The sequence below is a fragment of the Leopardus geoffroyi genome, chromosome A1 (assembly GCF_018350155.1).
Source record: "Leopardus geoffroyi isolate Oge1 chromosome A1, O.geoffroyi_Oge1_pat1.0, whole genome shotgun sequence".
Lineage (NCBI taxonomy): Eukaryota > Metazoa > Chordata > Mammalia > Carnivora > Felidae > Leopardus > Leopardus geoffroyi.
This window is the reverse complement of record NC_059326.1, coordinates 51,289,460-51,306,340: the sequence shown is the minus strand read 5'-3', so window position 1 is coordinate 51,306,340 and position 16,881 is coordinate 51,289,460. Positions and strand designations below refer to the sequence as shown.

The window sequence follows — 16,881 nt, the reverse complement described above, 5'->3', positions numbered from 1 at the left end:
CCCAGAGGCATAGCTTTCACTAATCTTTGGAATTGGTACTTATTTTGTTACATAGACATATATAAACTGCCCCACATGTTAACTTTATTTAGAACCTCTATGAGTGTAATTATCAATAATTCTTTAGTTTTGTTTTCCCAGAGGCATAGCTTTCACTAATCTTTGGAATTGGTACTTATTTTGTTACATGAAAATAATTTGGTACTTTTTTATAGTAGCAAACTTACATATACACACATATTATTTGAACTTTCTAGTGAAGTAGAATAATTACAGAAATAAAATTACAAATTTTCCTTGTCTTATGTGTGTATAGGTCTGAGGGAGGGAGAGAAGTGTGTATATAGGCTTTTTCTTTACTGTTCTATAATTTACTTTTTTATTTCCAATTATCAGTAAGATTTTGCAATAGGGTTCTAGTGAACTGAAGTTATGAATGATATCTCTGCCATTATTCTGTAAGAATAATTCACTGCTTATTTTCACTGTCTTTATTCATTCCTTTTAAAGTATCATTTTCTGTCTCATAGCCCCTGACAGGGTCTTACACATCATAGTCATTGGAGGAATATTTATTGGCTCTAGATGACTAAGATTATCACTTTCTACTGTGTAAACCATGAATTTAAGTTCATGTGTTTCTTGTTATTTTATGCTAGGTATTCCAATATTAGAGTATATGTTCAAAGAAGAGGAAGAATGTTTCAGTAGTAATTAAAACCACTATAATATGACAATACAAAGTCTAATAATTCTGAGTTTATACTGAGTAATGATAATTAGGAGTTTATACCTAAGCAAGATCCTCCAAAACTGAAAAACTTCCAAATGACTGAGGCATTTAAGATCTACTGTCCAGGAGGCCTAATAGTTTATTTTCATTTTTCTTGTGGAAAAAATGATAATTAAGACAATTTACTATTCTCCCAGACATTTTCAATATGTAACATATGTCAAAATAACAGTACTTTCAAGCCCAGATAGGAAACCTCTAGGTTATCTTGCAACAAGTTTTTCTGTTATACCTGTATGCCACATTCTTAAATGAGACAGAACATTTGCTACATGTGACTTAAAATGTCCACTTGAGTATCTGCATGCATATTTATTTAGGTTTGAGAATACCAATATATACTAAAGCCCCGTGTTCATTATAGAGATGGAAAGAAGTGATGGAAAGAACTTAAAACTCAGATTTCCCTTTCAGCCACTCATTGGCTTTATTTAGGTAGGTTATGTGACACAGCTGAGCCCTTTTTACTTCATCCATAAAGCAGGGTGCCCAGTAAATGTTATCACTTGATATCATTATTGCCTTTTGATGCAAGCACTTAACATCTATTATGCTAGTCTAGGAAGACTAGAAGAAATCACAGCCTGAGAGCGAGCAGTTTATTCTCAGTGTGGAGGAGTAGCAGGAAGGAATTTGGAAAGGGACAATTGAGGTTTCCTGGCTTCTCCTCAGTTTACATTTTTACAGTATAACTTTATTATTTGTCTTGAGATCGATTCTTCATAGAGTAACACTATGTTGAAATATTAGTATGAATGTTAGTATAGAGGCCAGCTTTGTTTCCAAGACCTGGAGGTCATTTCTGTCCTGCATTATAATCATACCACAGAATTTGTCCATTTGTTTACTTGCCTCCTGTGAAGGTGTGGCATGGATGGAACCTTGGATTTATGTGCCTACTCTTTTCTTCTCTCTTCAAACAGAAGTATCTTATCCTAAAAACCTTTTCGTTTTGTTTTCAGTTTTAGCTGTCTTTGTACTACATAATTGTTATATCCTTCTGAAGGCAGGACATGGTTACGTGTCTGATTTCTCTGATCTGTAGTTACCGTTTTTAACTTTGCAACTAATAAGATTTGTGGAGAGCCAGATTTTTATTTTTAATAGCATCTTCAGCCCTCCTGTGCCTCACATTATTGGCTTAAGGAGTAATACTTAACCTTTTCATGGAATGTTTTGAAGTTATTCTTTCTCAGGCCTAGTATATATACACATCATATTTTGCTCAGAATTTTCCTTGGTCAGCCATCACAAACTCTGAAATTATATGCTTTTCCTTAATCTTGTATATTCCTTAACCATAGTTACTTGGAATTTACTGTGTATTCAGTAATATGCTCTGAGTATGTTTTATGCAGGTGCAGTTTTGTTTAGAAGTCATCTAGACACATGCTGTGTTTGGGGGGTTATCCACCTTAACAGAGTTTCATCATCTTCCTTCCAACTTTCCTATGTAGGTTAATGTTATTTTCTAGTGAAAAGCTTATTTCTGTTTTATCCTTCACTTGGAAATTTTATTCCAGCTTTCATTATTTTATAATTCATTTAGTTATACTAATATTTACGTGAGTAAATTTTATTTCCTATTCCATTTCTTAAGCTCCCGTAGCATTCACATAATTCCACTTTTCTTCTGATTCCGGATGTACTGATTATGCAGTGATAATTGTTATCTAAAGCTGTCAGTCCAGACAGCTGCTAGCTAAGAGTGTGTAATAATTACTATTACTTTATTTTAAACTCTCCAAAATATTACTAGACAGAAGTGGGAATAATAATTATACTTAATTACATTTATTTTTTATCTGCATTTTGTTCAGTTACTGTCATCTTTTGACTATGTTGAATGTTTATATATTGTCTCAAGAACCAATAAAGTAGTTTTTATTATTTTTAAAAGTAGGTATTTTTAAAATAAATAATTGCCAAATATCAAGTTAGACTTAATCATTTGCTGCCTATTATAAGCATCAATAATGTCAAAAATATCTGATATTCTATTCAGAGCAGAATATAAATGTACAGTGAAATTTAAATCAGGTGAAGAAGGTCAGGAACACTGTCCCTATCATTCTTCTATAAACCCAGTGAAATTTTATAATCATTGCTTGGGAAAGATCTATAGAATTAGATTTCTTTCTTATATCTTAACAAATACATATACATACACATAAATGTAGGTAGATATAAGCATGGACAGAATACAGTGAAATTTGAGCATTGTCATAGATATATTTATAAAACTTTCTCAAGTTCTTTCAAATATCTATGTTAGGATTGCATTCAGTAATTCTAGGACTAAAAAATGTATAACTGCTGTACTGCCTCCTTGATATTGAGAACTAGAAGACCCAAAAAGTAAAAATAGATGAAGTTTATTTCTGACAGTTATTTGTAGCCTCCTTTGAGATGTTCTGTGGAAAAAATTCCATCACTATTACTTCCCCTGTTTGAGTCTCAGGATAGTGACATGGGTGATGTGATTAGACACCTGACCTCCTGAATATAATGTATTTCTACTGCCCTTTCTAATATTCTGTTTAATATTTCTGATCATTGCTTATTGTTGACTTAACATTGAAAAAGAATATATGGGGGCACCTGGGTGGCTCAGTCGGTTAAGTATCCGACTTCAGTTGGGGTCATGATCTCATGGTTCACGAGTTCGAGTCCCACATCAGGCTCTGTGCTGACAACTCAGAGCCTGGAGCCTGCTTCAGATTCTGTGTCTCCCCTTTCTCACTGCCCCTCCACCGCTTGCACTCTGTCTCTCTCTCTCAAAAATAAACATTAAAAAAAAGAAAAAGAATATATCTCCCTTTTAAATCTCAGAACTGCAGTTTTGTGTACTGCCACCAGATTGTGACCTATGCCTTGATTTTTCCAGTTTCTGTTCCCAGGAGCAAGGTCAAGTTTCTCATATTCACAGCAGAACCACAATTTGTCCTTGTTAAACTGAAATGAGAATGCTTTCCTTATTAAAAATTAAAGTTATATGTTTTTTTTATTAGTAGCATCTAGGGAGTGATTTTTTAAAATACAATTCACAGTAGACTCTCAAAGTTGCTGTGATCAGAAAATGAACTAAGTAAGTACTCCAGGGAACTTAATAGTTGGGATCCAAAACAAAGAAGACAAAGAATAAATGACATATGAAGAACCTTGTTGTTAATAAGGGGATATTTTATGCCAGATAGACAACATTGACTTCATTGAGTACTGGAGAAAAATCTTGTTTTTTATATTGTTAATATTCTCTTTAGTGAACTGTATGTTGTACCAAAAAGAATCAAAATTCCACAGAGGTGAATTTGATAATTGTTTGTTTTGCCTATAAAATGAGATTTTAATTTTTTTTTTCAACGTTTATTTATTTTTGGGACAGAGAGAGACAGAGCATGAATGGGGGAGGGGCAGAGAGAGAGGGAGACACAGAATCGGAAACAGGCTCCAGGCTCTGAGCCATCAGCCCAGAGCCCGACGCAGGGCTCGAACTCCCGGACCGCGAGATCGTGACCTGGCTGAAGTCGGACGCTTAACCGACTGCGCCACCCAGGCGCCCCTAAAATGAGATTTTAAAAAGAACATGATTATTTAGTTTCCAACAAATTGCCTGAAAGTTAATCAACGTTTTTTCTTTTGTTCATACACACCAATGTATGTCTTAAGGATTGCTTCTCTTTTTAAATTGAAAAATGTAAATCTTTTAAAAAGTTAACTATATCAGACTATGTTCAAATATGAGCAAATTTTGTAAAAATTAAATGCGTAGAACAATTGTCTGTCCCAGCTTAATTTTTTTAGGTGTTTAACAGCCTTTTTTAGACTTTAAAAAAATGTTAGGAATTCAATCTTTATAGGCTTTGTAACACAATGAAGAGACTCCAGAGCTGTTCTGGTTTCAAAACCTCTTCCAGGACTTTGTCCTTAAACCTCAAACATCTTATCCTACAAATGTCCTTGTTTTTCACATTTATGTTTATGGGTGCTTCTAATTATGATAGTATTCTGATTTCTGCTTCTATGTCCTCCTGCTAAACCCTGTCTTCACAGATTTTGGCAGGCAAGCCACAAGAGTGTATCCTTACATTCGCAGGTTGAATTCCCCTTGAATTAATTCTCCAGTGGAAAGCTGGTACCCTCCTAACTGATATTATCAGTGAGAGTTGCAGACTTTGTAGTAAATGAGATTTAAATAGCATGAGAATTCCTTTTGCAGCACCTGGTACCTTTGGGTTTTTATAGAGTTCAAAAAGAGGTTTGCTCAAAAACATTAAAAATTTTAACATTTTTTAAAATTTAGGTGAAGATGATTTGAGGGCACGTTTGTCACATTTCTCCATACATTCCTGCTTTTCTCTCTTGAACCCACTGCAAGGGGTCCTTGCCGTTGTGCTTATTCACAGAAATTACTCTAGTCTCTTTTGTTTTGCTAAGTTCAGTCTTCAGTTCTCAGATCTCATGTTATTGCTGTATCAGCAGTGTGTTGACAGAGTGATGGCTCTTTTTTTCCCTGAAATACCTTCTGCTGGATATTTCCTACCTCATCGACTATTCATTTCTCTTTTCTGCATCCTCCTCTGTTCTGTCTTCCTAGGAATGTCCCAGGGCTTTGTCTCTTCTGGACCCCACTCCCTAACTGGTCCTCTCCAGGCATGGAATGTCACTCAGCATCTGCATGCTTGTGGCTCCCGAGTTCATCACCACTTGACCTAGTATATATTTGCTTGTTGTCTCTCCTTTTACCTGAAGATAAGTTCCATGAGAGCATGGACTTTATATCTATTCATCTCTTTATCTTCAATTTTCAGAATAATGTCTGACATGTAATACATAGTCCATACCTTGCAGGGAGTGACCTCTTGGTTTTTGAGTAGTCCATCTTTAATCTTGGCCACACTAATGAATCAGTCAATTATTACTTTTCCTTTTCGAGAACAGTGTATGTTGTATCCAATTTTTTATTTCACGAACAAGAAAGCTACCCCCTTACTACTTTCTTTCAGCTCAGTTGATTTAATTGCCATGAGTTAAAATTTCAAATAAAATGGATGTTTTTTCAGATTTAGATAGAGCCCTTTTTTTAGCATACAACTTTGAAAAGACTACAATTTAGGGGTTCTATTAATTATTTGAAAAAAAGATAATTTTAAGTACTTCATTTTCTGCATGGTAAAATCATTAATGTGTCTAGCATTTTTCAGTGACTTGTAAATTTTCTTTGCTTTGTTTGTGTTGCAAAACTTTTTATGAAACAAAATTTGGTATCTCAGTAATAAGCTTTACAGAACAAACACTAAATATAGGGAGTAGCACTAACACTGCCCACTGAAAATGGACTCAGAAAAGTAGTCAACCCTATATGTTTCCATACATATTGGAAAAATCATAATCGTGTGTCCATACAGAAAACCAGGTGACAGTAGCTATGCTAAACTGTAAGTAATGCTTCTGTGTCTCCCACTATTTACAAAAGAAAACAAAATTTACTTATAAACTTTTATTTATAAGTAAATGAGCACCAAAGAAAAGAAAACTGAGTTAAAGAAATATTAGTCTAAAAGAAATGTTCAATTTTGATTTATGAGAGCAATGAGCCTTACTTAGCTTTTAATGCATTTTGAGCTATCTTTACTAATTTAAACCAGTTTGACCTTTGTTTTCAGTATTAATTTTAGAGAAATATAAACCTGTTGAAAAATTTAGCAGAATATGAACTTTTTAATAAGGTGATTGTGCATACCATTTGAAATGCTTTGTTTCTGCTTGTGTTCTCTGCTGAATTTTTTTTCCATTGAATCTGTGCTGCTTCTTTGCCAATGTTTTCCACTATAGAATCTCCATCTCACAACCTTGCTTCTCGTGAGCGCATTTACAAAAATTATGCTGTAGCTGGGCCTGCCTCTGCTCTCTCATCTCTGTCTCACAAACTCAAGGGTGGGTATGCGTGCATTCACTGATGGGCCATTCATAATGAACATGGGAGGTTTCAATAAAGAAGTTTTATTAGTTCACCTCAGTCATTTCCATCCCATTCCATTTTTTAAGATTAAAGTTTATCATTTTATTTAAAATTTGATATTTTGGGGTAATTTGTGTTGTGTCTATTCAGTATTGTAGTATTAATTATTCTAATTGTCATGCATGTTTATTATATCTATAGGTTGAATATTTACTTTTATTTAATTTCAAACCTGTATAAGATCTTTAAAAATAAAATAGGTATATAGAAAGAAATGCCTGATTTGGGGAGTTGTAAAGTCATTATCAAAACAAGATGTTATATACACATAAGGCATAAAGCACATTGTGATCTGTAAGAACATAGTATCTTACGTGACAGGTTTAGTCTTAAACCCCTTTTTCTGTTATGAAATGTTAAAATCATTTTCTATTTAAGTTTTTTATGCAAAACACTTTGATAATTAAGTTGAAGTTTTTTAGTTTAACTTAGTTATCAGGATAGATATATAGATATATAGATATCAACCTACCTGTCCTGTCTGGCATCGAGTCTTCCTTATAGTATTTTCTTAGTTACCATGACAATTGATAAGATTTCAGGCAGTTTAAAAATATGCTTTTGGTTCATTACAAAACTACAGGTGCCTACTCTTATTTTTGTCTCAAACCAATATTTAATTAAACTCAAAATTCTGTATTTTAAGAAAATTTTATCAAGTTTTTTGCACCAGTGGTTAATGTATTGCATAAGTTTTTCAAGTAATTTTCCTTTTTCCTAGAAATGGGTAAAACATTTTTACGTTTCTCCTTTGTATAGTTAATAGTGATAGTATGTAGTCTCATAGGATAATAAATAGGATTATAGTCCCTGATCTCTACAGTATATAGTGTTGTCAAACCTGATATATATTATGGCATAGCACAATGTACTATTTTAGTTATAGTATGATAACATATAACCTGATGATTCATGATTTGGGCATGAAAAAATTATACACGGCATTAATGAGTAAATACATGTTAAATGTTTTTAACATGTTTACTAATTTGTTTGAATGTGCTAAATTTCCATCCTGTCTTTTATTATTTTTCTACAGAATTCCATTGAGGTTAAACAATTTTTGCCTGTTATCACTTAAACTTACATATGATAACTACAATCATTAAACTAAATTTAGTGATGAGTGTAAGTTATCATGTGTGCTCTAAAGATTTTTAGATTGACTTGTTTATATTTATTGATCTTTGAAGCAACCACAACATGACAATTTTTAGTAATACAACATGCTACAGAATGGTTTTTGGGTTTTTTTTCAATTTCTTTATTTAAATTTAAGTTATTTAACATACAGTATAGTGTTGGTTTTAGGAATAGAACCCAGTGATCCAAAATGTTTTAAACCCAAATGAAGAAGATAAACATTAACGAGTTAGCACATGGTTCTACACACTTAACAAACCTGACATTTTATTTTAAAAATATATGAAATATATTTTGAAAAATAAGTTTTTCAAGAGGAGTTATTTATAATTTGGCAATTAACAATTCAGGAAGAAATAATTCTGCATTATTTATGCACTTGGACTCCCAAAAGGTATTCAGATATCACCACTTAGAGATCTTAAGAAAATATTCACCACCACTAGAGGCATAGAGATGAAGTATATAGGTGCCTGTACTCTCCAACCCTCTCTATATAGCAGACATTTTTTGCCAACATATGACGAGTGGTGTTCCTGATATTCATAAGATTTCATTGTTCGGCCAGCCACAGAGATTTCGCTTTATGAGGAATTGCACACCATTGATTTAGAAAGCAAACCTCTTTCAATTCATGAATTGATCTCTTAGAGGGCTGGCAAATGTAAAAGATTTACTGGCTACTATTTGTCTAGATTTACTGATTTTTATGGTTCAGCTTCTGAAATAAATATGATGATGAAAGCACTTCCAGCTGTCAGATTAATAACAACAACAAAAAATAGGACCCCAAACATCACATATTAAAAATTAGTGGAAAGGACTAGACTGATGTTTAATTCTACCAAATACAGTGTATTTGTTTATAAAACTTCTCTGTGGATCTATTTCTGGATCAATAAGATGAGCAGCAGTTTGTTAAACTACTTTTGTACAGTTTGAGAGTAATTATTTATCAGGATTGTTACACCTTTTTATCTGTGCTCTAGGTCCTAAGACAGTATCAGTATCTAGGATTTTTTTTCTATATTGTGATTTTTTTCCATGACTTTTCCCTCAAATTAGCCCAATCTCTTATACTGCTTTTATAAAAAGAACATATACTACATATGATAAATGAAATTCATGATAGAATGAAAAGGAACTGTAGAAACTGAGGAGCATTATATTTAGTATAGTTATTTTTATTTATCCAAAGAATGAAAATAATTACTGTGAACACTGACATGTTGCAGTTAAACTAAGTATTCAGTTTATTAATATGCCCTAGATAGGCTGCCACACTTCATGGTCTTACTACAGAATTACTTGACTTGTAAGCATCTGATTCTCACACCACAGTGGCTAGTTACCTTTGCCCTGTGGCAGGAGTCCTAATTGCAAAAAGTGGATTTTCAGAGGATCTGAAATTTGGGAATAGCAGAAGAAAAAAGTATTTATTGAGCATATGCTATATTCCAGGACCTGTTCTTAACATTGTATCAATGGAGAGTAACAGACAAAAATACCACTCCTTAACGGACCTTCCATTAGAAGGGCAGATTCTGTGGCAATATTGCCTTGGCCTATACTAGAAACACATGTGTGCACTTCCACGTGTGTGCGCACACACACACACACAGGCCAGCCAAAAAACATTTCCCTACATATCCAAATTTGTTTGCATCCCTTTTTCAAAAGAAGAGAGAGAGAAATACCTACAATAAAACCAGTTAAGAGAACCATCTCAATTTACTAGGTAGCCTTTTTAAAAAAATAAAAATACTTCTAGCAAGGTTTATGGATTTTCAGTTTTTAATACCACTTGAATCACTTTAATCAGATTACTTTTCTTCTGACAACTAATTAATATTACGTGCATTAAAGGTAGAAGTTTTTACTTCAGGGAAGAAAGGTAACGTTGTAGGGTGACTACTTACTGGTGACAAAGAAAACCTGGCTCTGATGCCTCAAAGCAAAGTATGAGGAAGGAGACACATTGCGTGAGGGCAGAATGCCAGAAACAAATGGCGACCCTGTAGAAATAGCTAGTGCTTTGCCTAGGAAAGAGGGAATTTTTTTATCTGTTTTTTTTTTTTTTTTTTTTCTGTTTTCCTGATTCCTTGTTTCAAGGTCCCATGATTCAGACTTGTAGTACTGATTCTGAGGATCCTCCCATTTCTTTTTTTTTCCAAAAGGACACAAACTCTTGAGTTCTAACCAGCTAAGCTTAATGAACTAAATAAACTTTTAGGATATAATCTGTTTATAAGCAATAGACTGCCTGAACTGTATGTAATTAAATAATAAGTTTCAGGCCTTCATATATCATAAGTTCTAATCCATAAGTTCCGATTGGAGGGTTTTCTAAGCAGCTCTTTATTAGCCTAATTGTATTTGTGTACTTGAAAATAATAAATGTATCTCTATGAGTTCAGTTTTGCAATTCAGTAAGACCTATACCATCACCCTAATAAGGATGTGAGATAGGACTCTGCTGGAAATTTAGCTTGACTACTTTATATTGAAAAATACGTAGGTTTTCTTAATTTCTTATTCCAAAAAAAAAAATAGTTGTGTTTTCTTTCTAGTCTGTCCCTGAATTTAAATTCAAATTATTATACCAGGGCTGAGATTCAGATATGGAATTCATACTGATGTATAGGTTTTATTTATTCAGTCTGTTGTGCATCCATGAAAATAGTTTTTGGTGGCAATGGTTGTATAATGATGCAATAGAAATTTTATGAGAAACATTTTCCCTTCTTCCTTTATTCCTCAAGTATTTTTGTGTATGACAACATGAATTTTTTATTCATGCTATGCTTTTATTTCAGTGTTTAGTGGCTAAATTTTAAGTTACGATTTTATTAACAAGTTTCACTATGAAATGGACCATACAGGTGACCGAGGAACTATCTCAACATCTTCTAGACCACTCTCTACATCAGGAAAATCAGAACTGTCCTCCAAACACAGCAGATCACTTAAACCTGATGGACGTATGAGCCGGACTACTGCTGATCAGAAGAAGCCAAGGAGTACAGAAGGCTTATCGGCTAGTGAATCCCTTATGTTGAAATCTGATGCTGCAAAGTTGAGGTCAGACTCTCATAGCAGGTCCTTGTCCCCCAACCATAATACCTTGCAGACACTAAAATCTGATGGGAGGGTGTCTTCTAGCTTTAGAGCTGAATCTCCAGGACCAGGTTCTCGGTCATCATCTCCTAAGCCAAAGACTCTCCCAGCCAATAGGTCTAGCCCATCTGGTGCTAGTTCTCCACGCTCCTCCTCACCACATGATAAAAATCTACCTCAAAAAAGCACTGCTCCTGTTAAGACTAAACTTGATCCTCCTCGGGAACGTTCCAAATCAGACTCTTACACACTTGACCCAGATACCCTACGCAAGAAGAAAATGCCCCTCACAGAACCGTTAAGGGGACGATCAACATCACCAAAACCAAAACCAGTACCAAAGGATTCTAAAGATTCCCCAGGAACCGAAAATAGAGCTCCTTCTCCTCACGTGGTACAAGAAAACCTTCACAGTGAGGTGGTCGAAGTCTGCACTTCAAGTACTTTAAAAACAAATAGTCTAACGGATAGCACCTGTGATGAAGGTAGTGAATTTAAGAGTGTTGATGAAGGTTCAAATAAAGTTCATTTCAGCATAGGAAAAGCACCACTGAAAGATGAACAGGAAATGAGAGCATCCCCCAAAATAAGTCGAAAGTGTGCTAACAGGCACACCAGGCCCAAAAAGGAAAAGTCCAGCTTTCTCTTCAAAGGGGATGGAGCCAAACCTTTAGAGCCGGCCAAGCAAGCCATGTCCCCTTCCGTGGCCGAGTGTGCCAGAGCAGTCTTTGCCTCTTTCCTGTGGCATGAAGGCATAGTACACGATGCAATGGCTTGTTCTTCTTTCTTAAAATTTAATCCTGAACTTTCCAAAGAACATGCTCCTATAAGAAATAGTTTAAACAGCCAACAGCCCACAGAAGAAAAGGAAACCAAATTAAAAAATAGACATTCATTGGAAATATCATCTGCACTGAATATGTTTAATATTGCACCTCATGGACCAGATATATCTAAAATGGGTAGTATCAACAAAAATAAGGTGTTGTCTATGCTTAAAGAACCACCTCTGCATGAAAAATGTGAGGATGGGAAAACCGAAGCCACTTTCGAAATGTCCATGCATCACCCAATGAAGTCCAAATCTCCTCTTCCTCTGACTTTACAACATTTAGTGGCTTTTTGGGAAGACATCTCTTTGGCTACTATCAAAGCAGCTTCCCAGAATATGATTTTTCCAAGTCCTGGTTCTTGTGCAGTCCTTAAAAAGAAAGAGTGTGAAAAAGAGAATAAGAAGGCCAAAAAAGACAAAAAGAAAAAGGAAAAGACAGAAGTTCGGCCCAGGGGTAATTTGTTTGGTGAGATGGCCCAGCTGGCAGTCGGAGGACCAGAGAAAGACACCATCTGTGAGCTGTGTGGAGAATCCCATCCATACCCCGTTACCTATCACATGCGACAGGCTCACCCAGGTAAACAGTATTACTGAATATATATTACAAGTACTTTGTGTAAAAAAATGAACTGAATAACTTCTAACTTGAGCTGCTCTATAACTTATGTTAAAGTACAGGGAAACTTTAAAGTGCGTTATCAATATCGGTGTTGAGGAAAACAGCTAAAGAAATTCTAACAGTAAGGTGGTAATTTAGTGCAATTGCGTTTTAATGTATCCCATTCGGAAACACTTGATTTTTTTAATGCTTTATATGTGACCCAAAGGGTGCTATTAAGATGTCTCACACAAAAGAAATAATGACATGTCCATACACATAGGAAATATCCCAGTATTAGGTCTCCTTCAATTTTAGTATTTTCCTAATAAAAATTGCAAATTATATTAGATTATACTAATTTCCTCGAGCATTTTCCTATAGAAGTGATCTCAACTATTAAATCAGAAGATTGTATTTTAGATAAATACAAGGATTTCTATAACACTTGATGAGTATTCCAAAATTCACCTACTAGGAGTTTGGTTAAACCTTTTTTCTTTTTACATATTACACCTGAAATGTTTTATAAAATACAAGGTTCCTTAAAATATATCATTCTTACAGAATATCTTATATTTATTTTTGTCCAATTTTCTTGGCATATGTCAGTAAGCCTAAATGTACCCACATCTTAAATTTCTTTTCATCTACCTGTGTAGAGTGTCTCCAGTATTTTAGGTACTGTTTAATCATTTTTTGCAAACATGCTATTTTTCTGATGCAGTTAACAGCCTGGGGGAAAAAAAAAGTGAGATACCTGCTTCAATATTTTGCTTACTTTGAGAAGGTGAATCTGTCATTCATCTATAAGTGTCAGATTGTTAAGGGAACTTAAAGTGTTAATTTTGCTCTTGTTTGAAGGTTGTGGCCGGTATGCTGGTGGACAAGGTTACAATAGCATTGGGCATTTTTGTGGAGGATGGGCCGGTAACTGTGGTGATGGTGGCATAGGAGGAAGCACTTGGTATCTAGTCTGTGATCGCTGTAGAGAAAAATACCTCCGTGAAAAACAGGCTGCTGCAAGGGAGAAGGTATTTTTATTTGGTTCTGACGATACTATTAATGATAAGAAAATCTTGTAAAAATCCCTTTAATTATCGTACTATAGCAGATCATTCTACCTAGTTGATATTAAAGATCAGCTTTTATAATAGGAATGATATACAATTCTAATATTTGTACTAGGTTAGCTATTTTTAATTACAAAAATAAATTGTATCTTGGCATATGTCAAGATATGCATATGCATATGCAGCACATATGCCTTATTTGTAATTGTTTTCCATGTAATTCTTTGTTATTAATTATCTATTACTCTACACATATGCATTGCTTTTCCATTTCACCTTTATCTCTCTGAACCCTTTTCCTTTTCCTCTCTTTACCCCCTCTCTTTTTCTTAATCCTTAAGTATGCTGTAGGTCTCATGGAAACTAGAAGCACACCCAAGTAAAAATTTGCAGAACACACACACACGCACACACACACACACGCACGCACACACACACATTTACTCTTTTTTTAAAAAAAAAATAATTACATTTAGATTTTACTAGTTAGGTTTTCTTGATTTCCCAAGGAAAGAAAAGAAATAGTTTGTGTTTGAAATAAAAGTTGCAGACAGTTCAGGAAAAGCTTACAGTGAATGTTCTTTTTGGTAATCACTATTATTATTTTAAAATAGGTCTATAAGTGTTTAATAATTTTTATTAGAAACTCAAAATATTTAGGTTAAGAAATTGAAAATTTGAATATGATTTGAATACTACAACAAATTTTTCTTCGCCAGGTCAAACAGTCCAGGAGGAAGCCAATGCAAGTCAAGACTCCTCGTGCCTTGCCCACCATGGAAGCTCACCAAGTGATTAAAGCAAATGCGCTGTTCCTGCTGTCCCTGAGCAGCGCCGCAGAGCCAAGCATTCTGTGTTACCATCCTGCAAAGCCATTTCAGTCTCAGCTTCCTAGCGTGAAGGAGGGCATTTCTGAAGATCTTCCTGTTAAAATGCCTTGTCTCTACTTGCAGACATTAGCTAGGTAATATAACTTGGTGGTTGGTTTTCTTTTTTTTTTAATGACTTGGGATTAATAGCCATTGTTGATTAATATCCTGCTCTGAATACCCACACTGCATTATCTATTGTATACAATAAAGAGACCACCAGGAATTTATTTTCGGAATTGCCTTGACCAACATACGACTGGTAGGTACACACTTTATGGTAGTAAGTATTAAAAAAAAAAAAAAATGTACGTACTATATCAATTTGTATTATCAATACAAAATATGTCTTAGGAAATACGACTTTAGCTATCTTTTACTTTTTGGTAAACTGACTTCAGTCTGTTACTAGTTGGGAATGTTAAAGTGGAAAGAAACAATTTGCTCTCAAAATCTTTCATTGTTTACATTATTCATTCTGTTAGCATTTAAATGTTAGTTAGCTGGGTATCAGCTTTGTGCTAGACTTTGAAGACACCAAGATGAATGTAATAAAATCCTGACTCCCGTGTGCTCACACTCTGTGGAAAGACAGACCTACATGTAAAGAAAACATTTAAAATATTTTGTGAGGAGTACTATAATAGAAGTATGAAGAGATGCTGTTAGAGCATAGAAGAGGGAGACTACCTGAATCTTCCCAAGGAGATCGGGAAAGGTCTCCCAGAGGATCTGACACTGTAGCCGTCTTAAAAGATAAATAGAAATCCATCAAGTAGGTGATGGAGGACAGCGACTCCTCAGAGTAAAACACATGTGTGAAGACACACATGAAATAGCATTACACATTTAAGGAATCAGAGGCTGGTTAAAGCATTGGCCACTAGGAGAAACAGATGAAATACCCTAGAAGTGGTTACCTAAGACCAGGTAATATGGGGCTGTGTAGCCCATACTAAAGTTGGATTTTATCCCATGGACAAGAAGAACAGTTAAGGAATATCAAACAGGGAAATATATGAACTTATTTGCAGTTAGACTATCACTCTGCTTCAAACATGGAAACTTCATAAAGGGCATGACTGAAGGTGGAGAGAAGGCTGTTGTATACCATTTCCTATATTGGACTTGAGTTGTATGACCTATACTTCCATACATTATATCCTGACATTGTAAACGGCCTTTCATATACGAGGTTCGGGTTTTTTTCAACAGCTGATGAATGAAGATTTCTACAAATTGCCTACAGGAATGGCTTGCTAACCAACAGTTCCATTTTTGGCAGTGTTGCCCTCTCCATAGCAAAATTATACCGGGGTGTTTTTTTTTTTTTTTAATTTTGTAATTACTATTTTAACAAAATGAATGAAAAACAAAATGAGGATGTGAGACTTGAGCTTCAGTCAGACCACTTAGTAGACTAGGTCAATAACTCATTCCAGTTTGAAAAGGAAAGAACCAAATTGTAAAACATGTAAAAAACCAAAAATGCCATTTTACCATAATTATGGATTTTATATTTTTAGCCCTCTGGGAAATGGACACCCACAACCCACCCCCACCCCCCGATGTAACATTTCTTGGGTCTAATTTTTCTCAAATTTGACTCTTACATATCTTCCTACCAAAAAAGTGACTGACTGTATTTCAGTAGCCCATTCAATGAGCCTGAACCAAGGCAACGTGAGCCTGAACCAAGGCAACGATGATGGAGTCAGCAGAGAGGAAGCCTAGTAATCATAGGCATGAATGACTGGTCACAGTTGAGCACTAGGCCTACCACAGTACCAAGGTACTTTGGCCTAGGCACCTGGATAGTTAGTTGGTGGGATCATTCATCAAGATACCAGAGGTTGGAAAGTTCTCAAAAGGAAAGAAAATGAGTTCAATTTTGGATTTGACCTATTTGTGGCACCTAGAATATATATGTGTGAAATTGTCCGACTTTTATTTCCTCCTACTTATATCTATAATTATTTTAATACTTTACCCTTATAGAATTACATGTGCTACTTTTTTTTTATGAAAGAGATTAAAAATGAAAAATATCTATGGTGCCATCATACTTGAAGTTACTGGGTTTAATTTAATGCAGGCATCATCACGAAAACTTTGTGGGCTATCAAGATGACAACCTGTTCCAGGATGAAATGAGATATCTACGTTCAACATCTGTACCTGCCCCATACATATCCGTAACACCTGATGCAAGTCCTAATGTGTTTGAAGAGCCAGAGAGCAATATGAAATCTATGCCACCAAGGTATTTCACTTCTCTCCTCTCTGTTGAATAGCCAGTGTTTGGTGGTGGGAGAAAGACTGAACTAGAAAAGAATGGTTTAGAAGTTCTTTTATATATTTGTCCATCTCAAGAAAGACATTAAGTCAGCTCTGCTAACTATTAGAGCAGTAAGAAAAAGCATACATACATGAA

General features: G+C 34.8%; 1 protein-coding gene across 22 annotated transcripts in view; it reads left to right on the top strand.

Moving 5' to 3' along the window:
* MYCBP2 (MYC binding protein 2) overlaps positions 1 to 16,881 on the top strand; it is a 283,279-nt gene that overhangs the window by 222,932 nt on the left and 43,466 nt on the right. For 13 of the 22 annotated variants that reach the window (XM_045479572.1, XM_045479625.1, XM_045479585.1 and 10 more), the window contains 5 exons: positions 6,629 to 6,730; positions 10,841 to 12,484; positions 13,370 to 13,539; positions 14,298 to 14,542; positions 16,543 to 16,710. In XM_045479572.1, coding sequence (XP_045335528.1) covers positions 6,629 to 6,730; positions 10,841 to 12,484; positions 13,370 to 13,539; positions 14,298 to 14,542; positions 16,543 to 16,710 — 2,329 coding nt within the window. The remainder of the gene's footprint in view (positions 1 to 6,628; positions 6,731 to 10,840; positions 12,485 to 13,369; positions 13,540 to 14,297; positions 14,543 to 16,542; positions 16,711 to 16,881) is intronic. The other 9 variants (XM_045479647.1, XM_045479609.1, XM_045479636.1 and 6 more) reach the window with 1 other exon arrangement.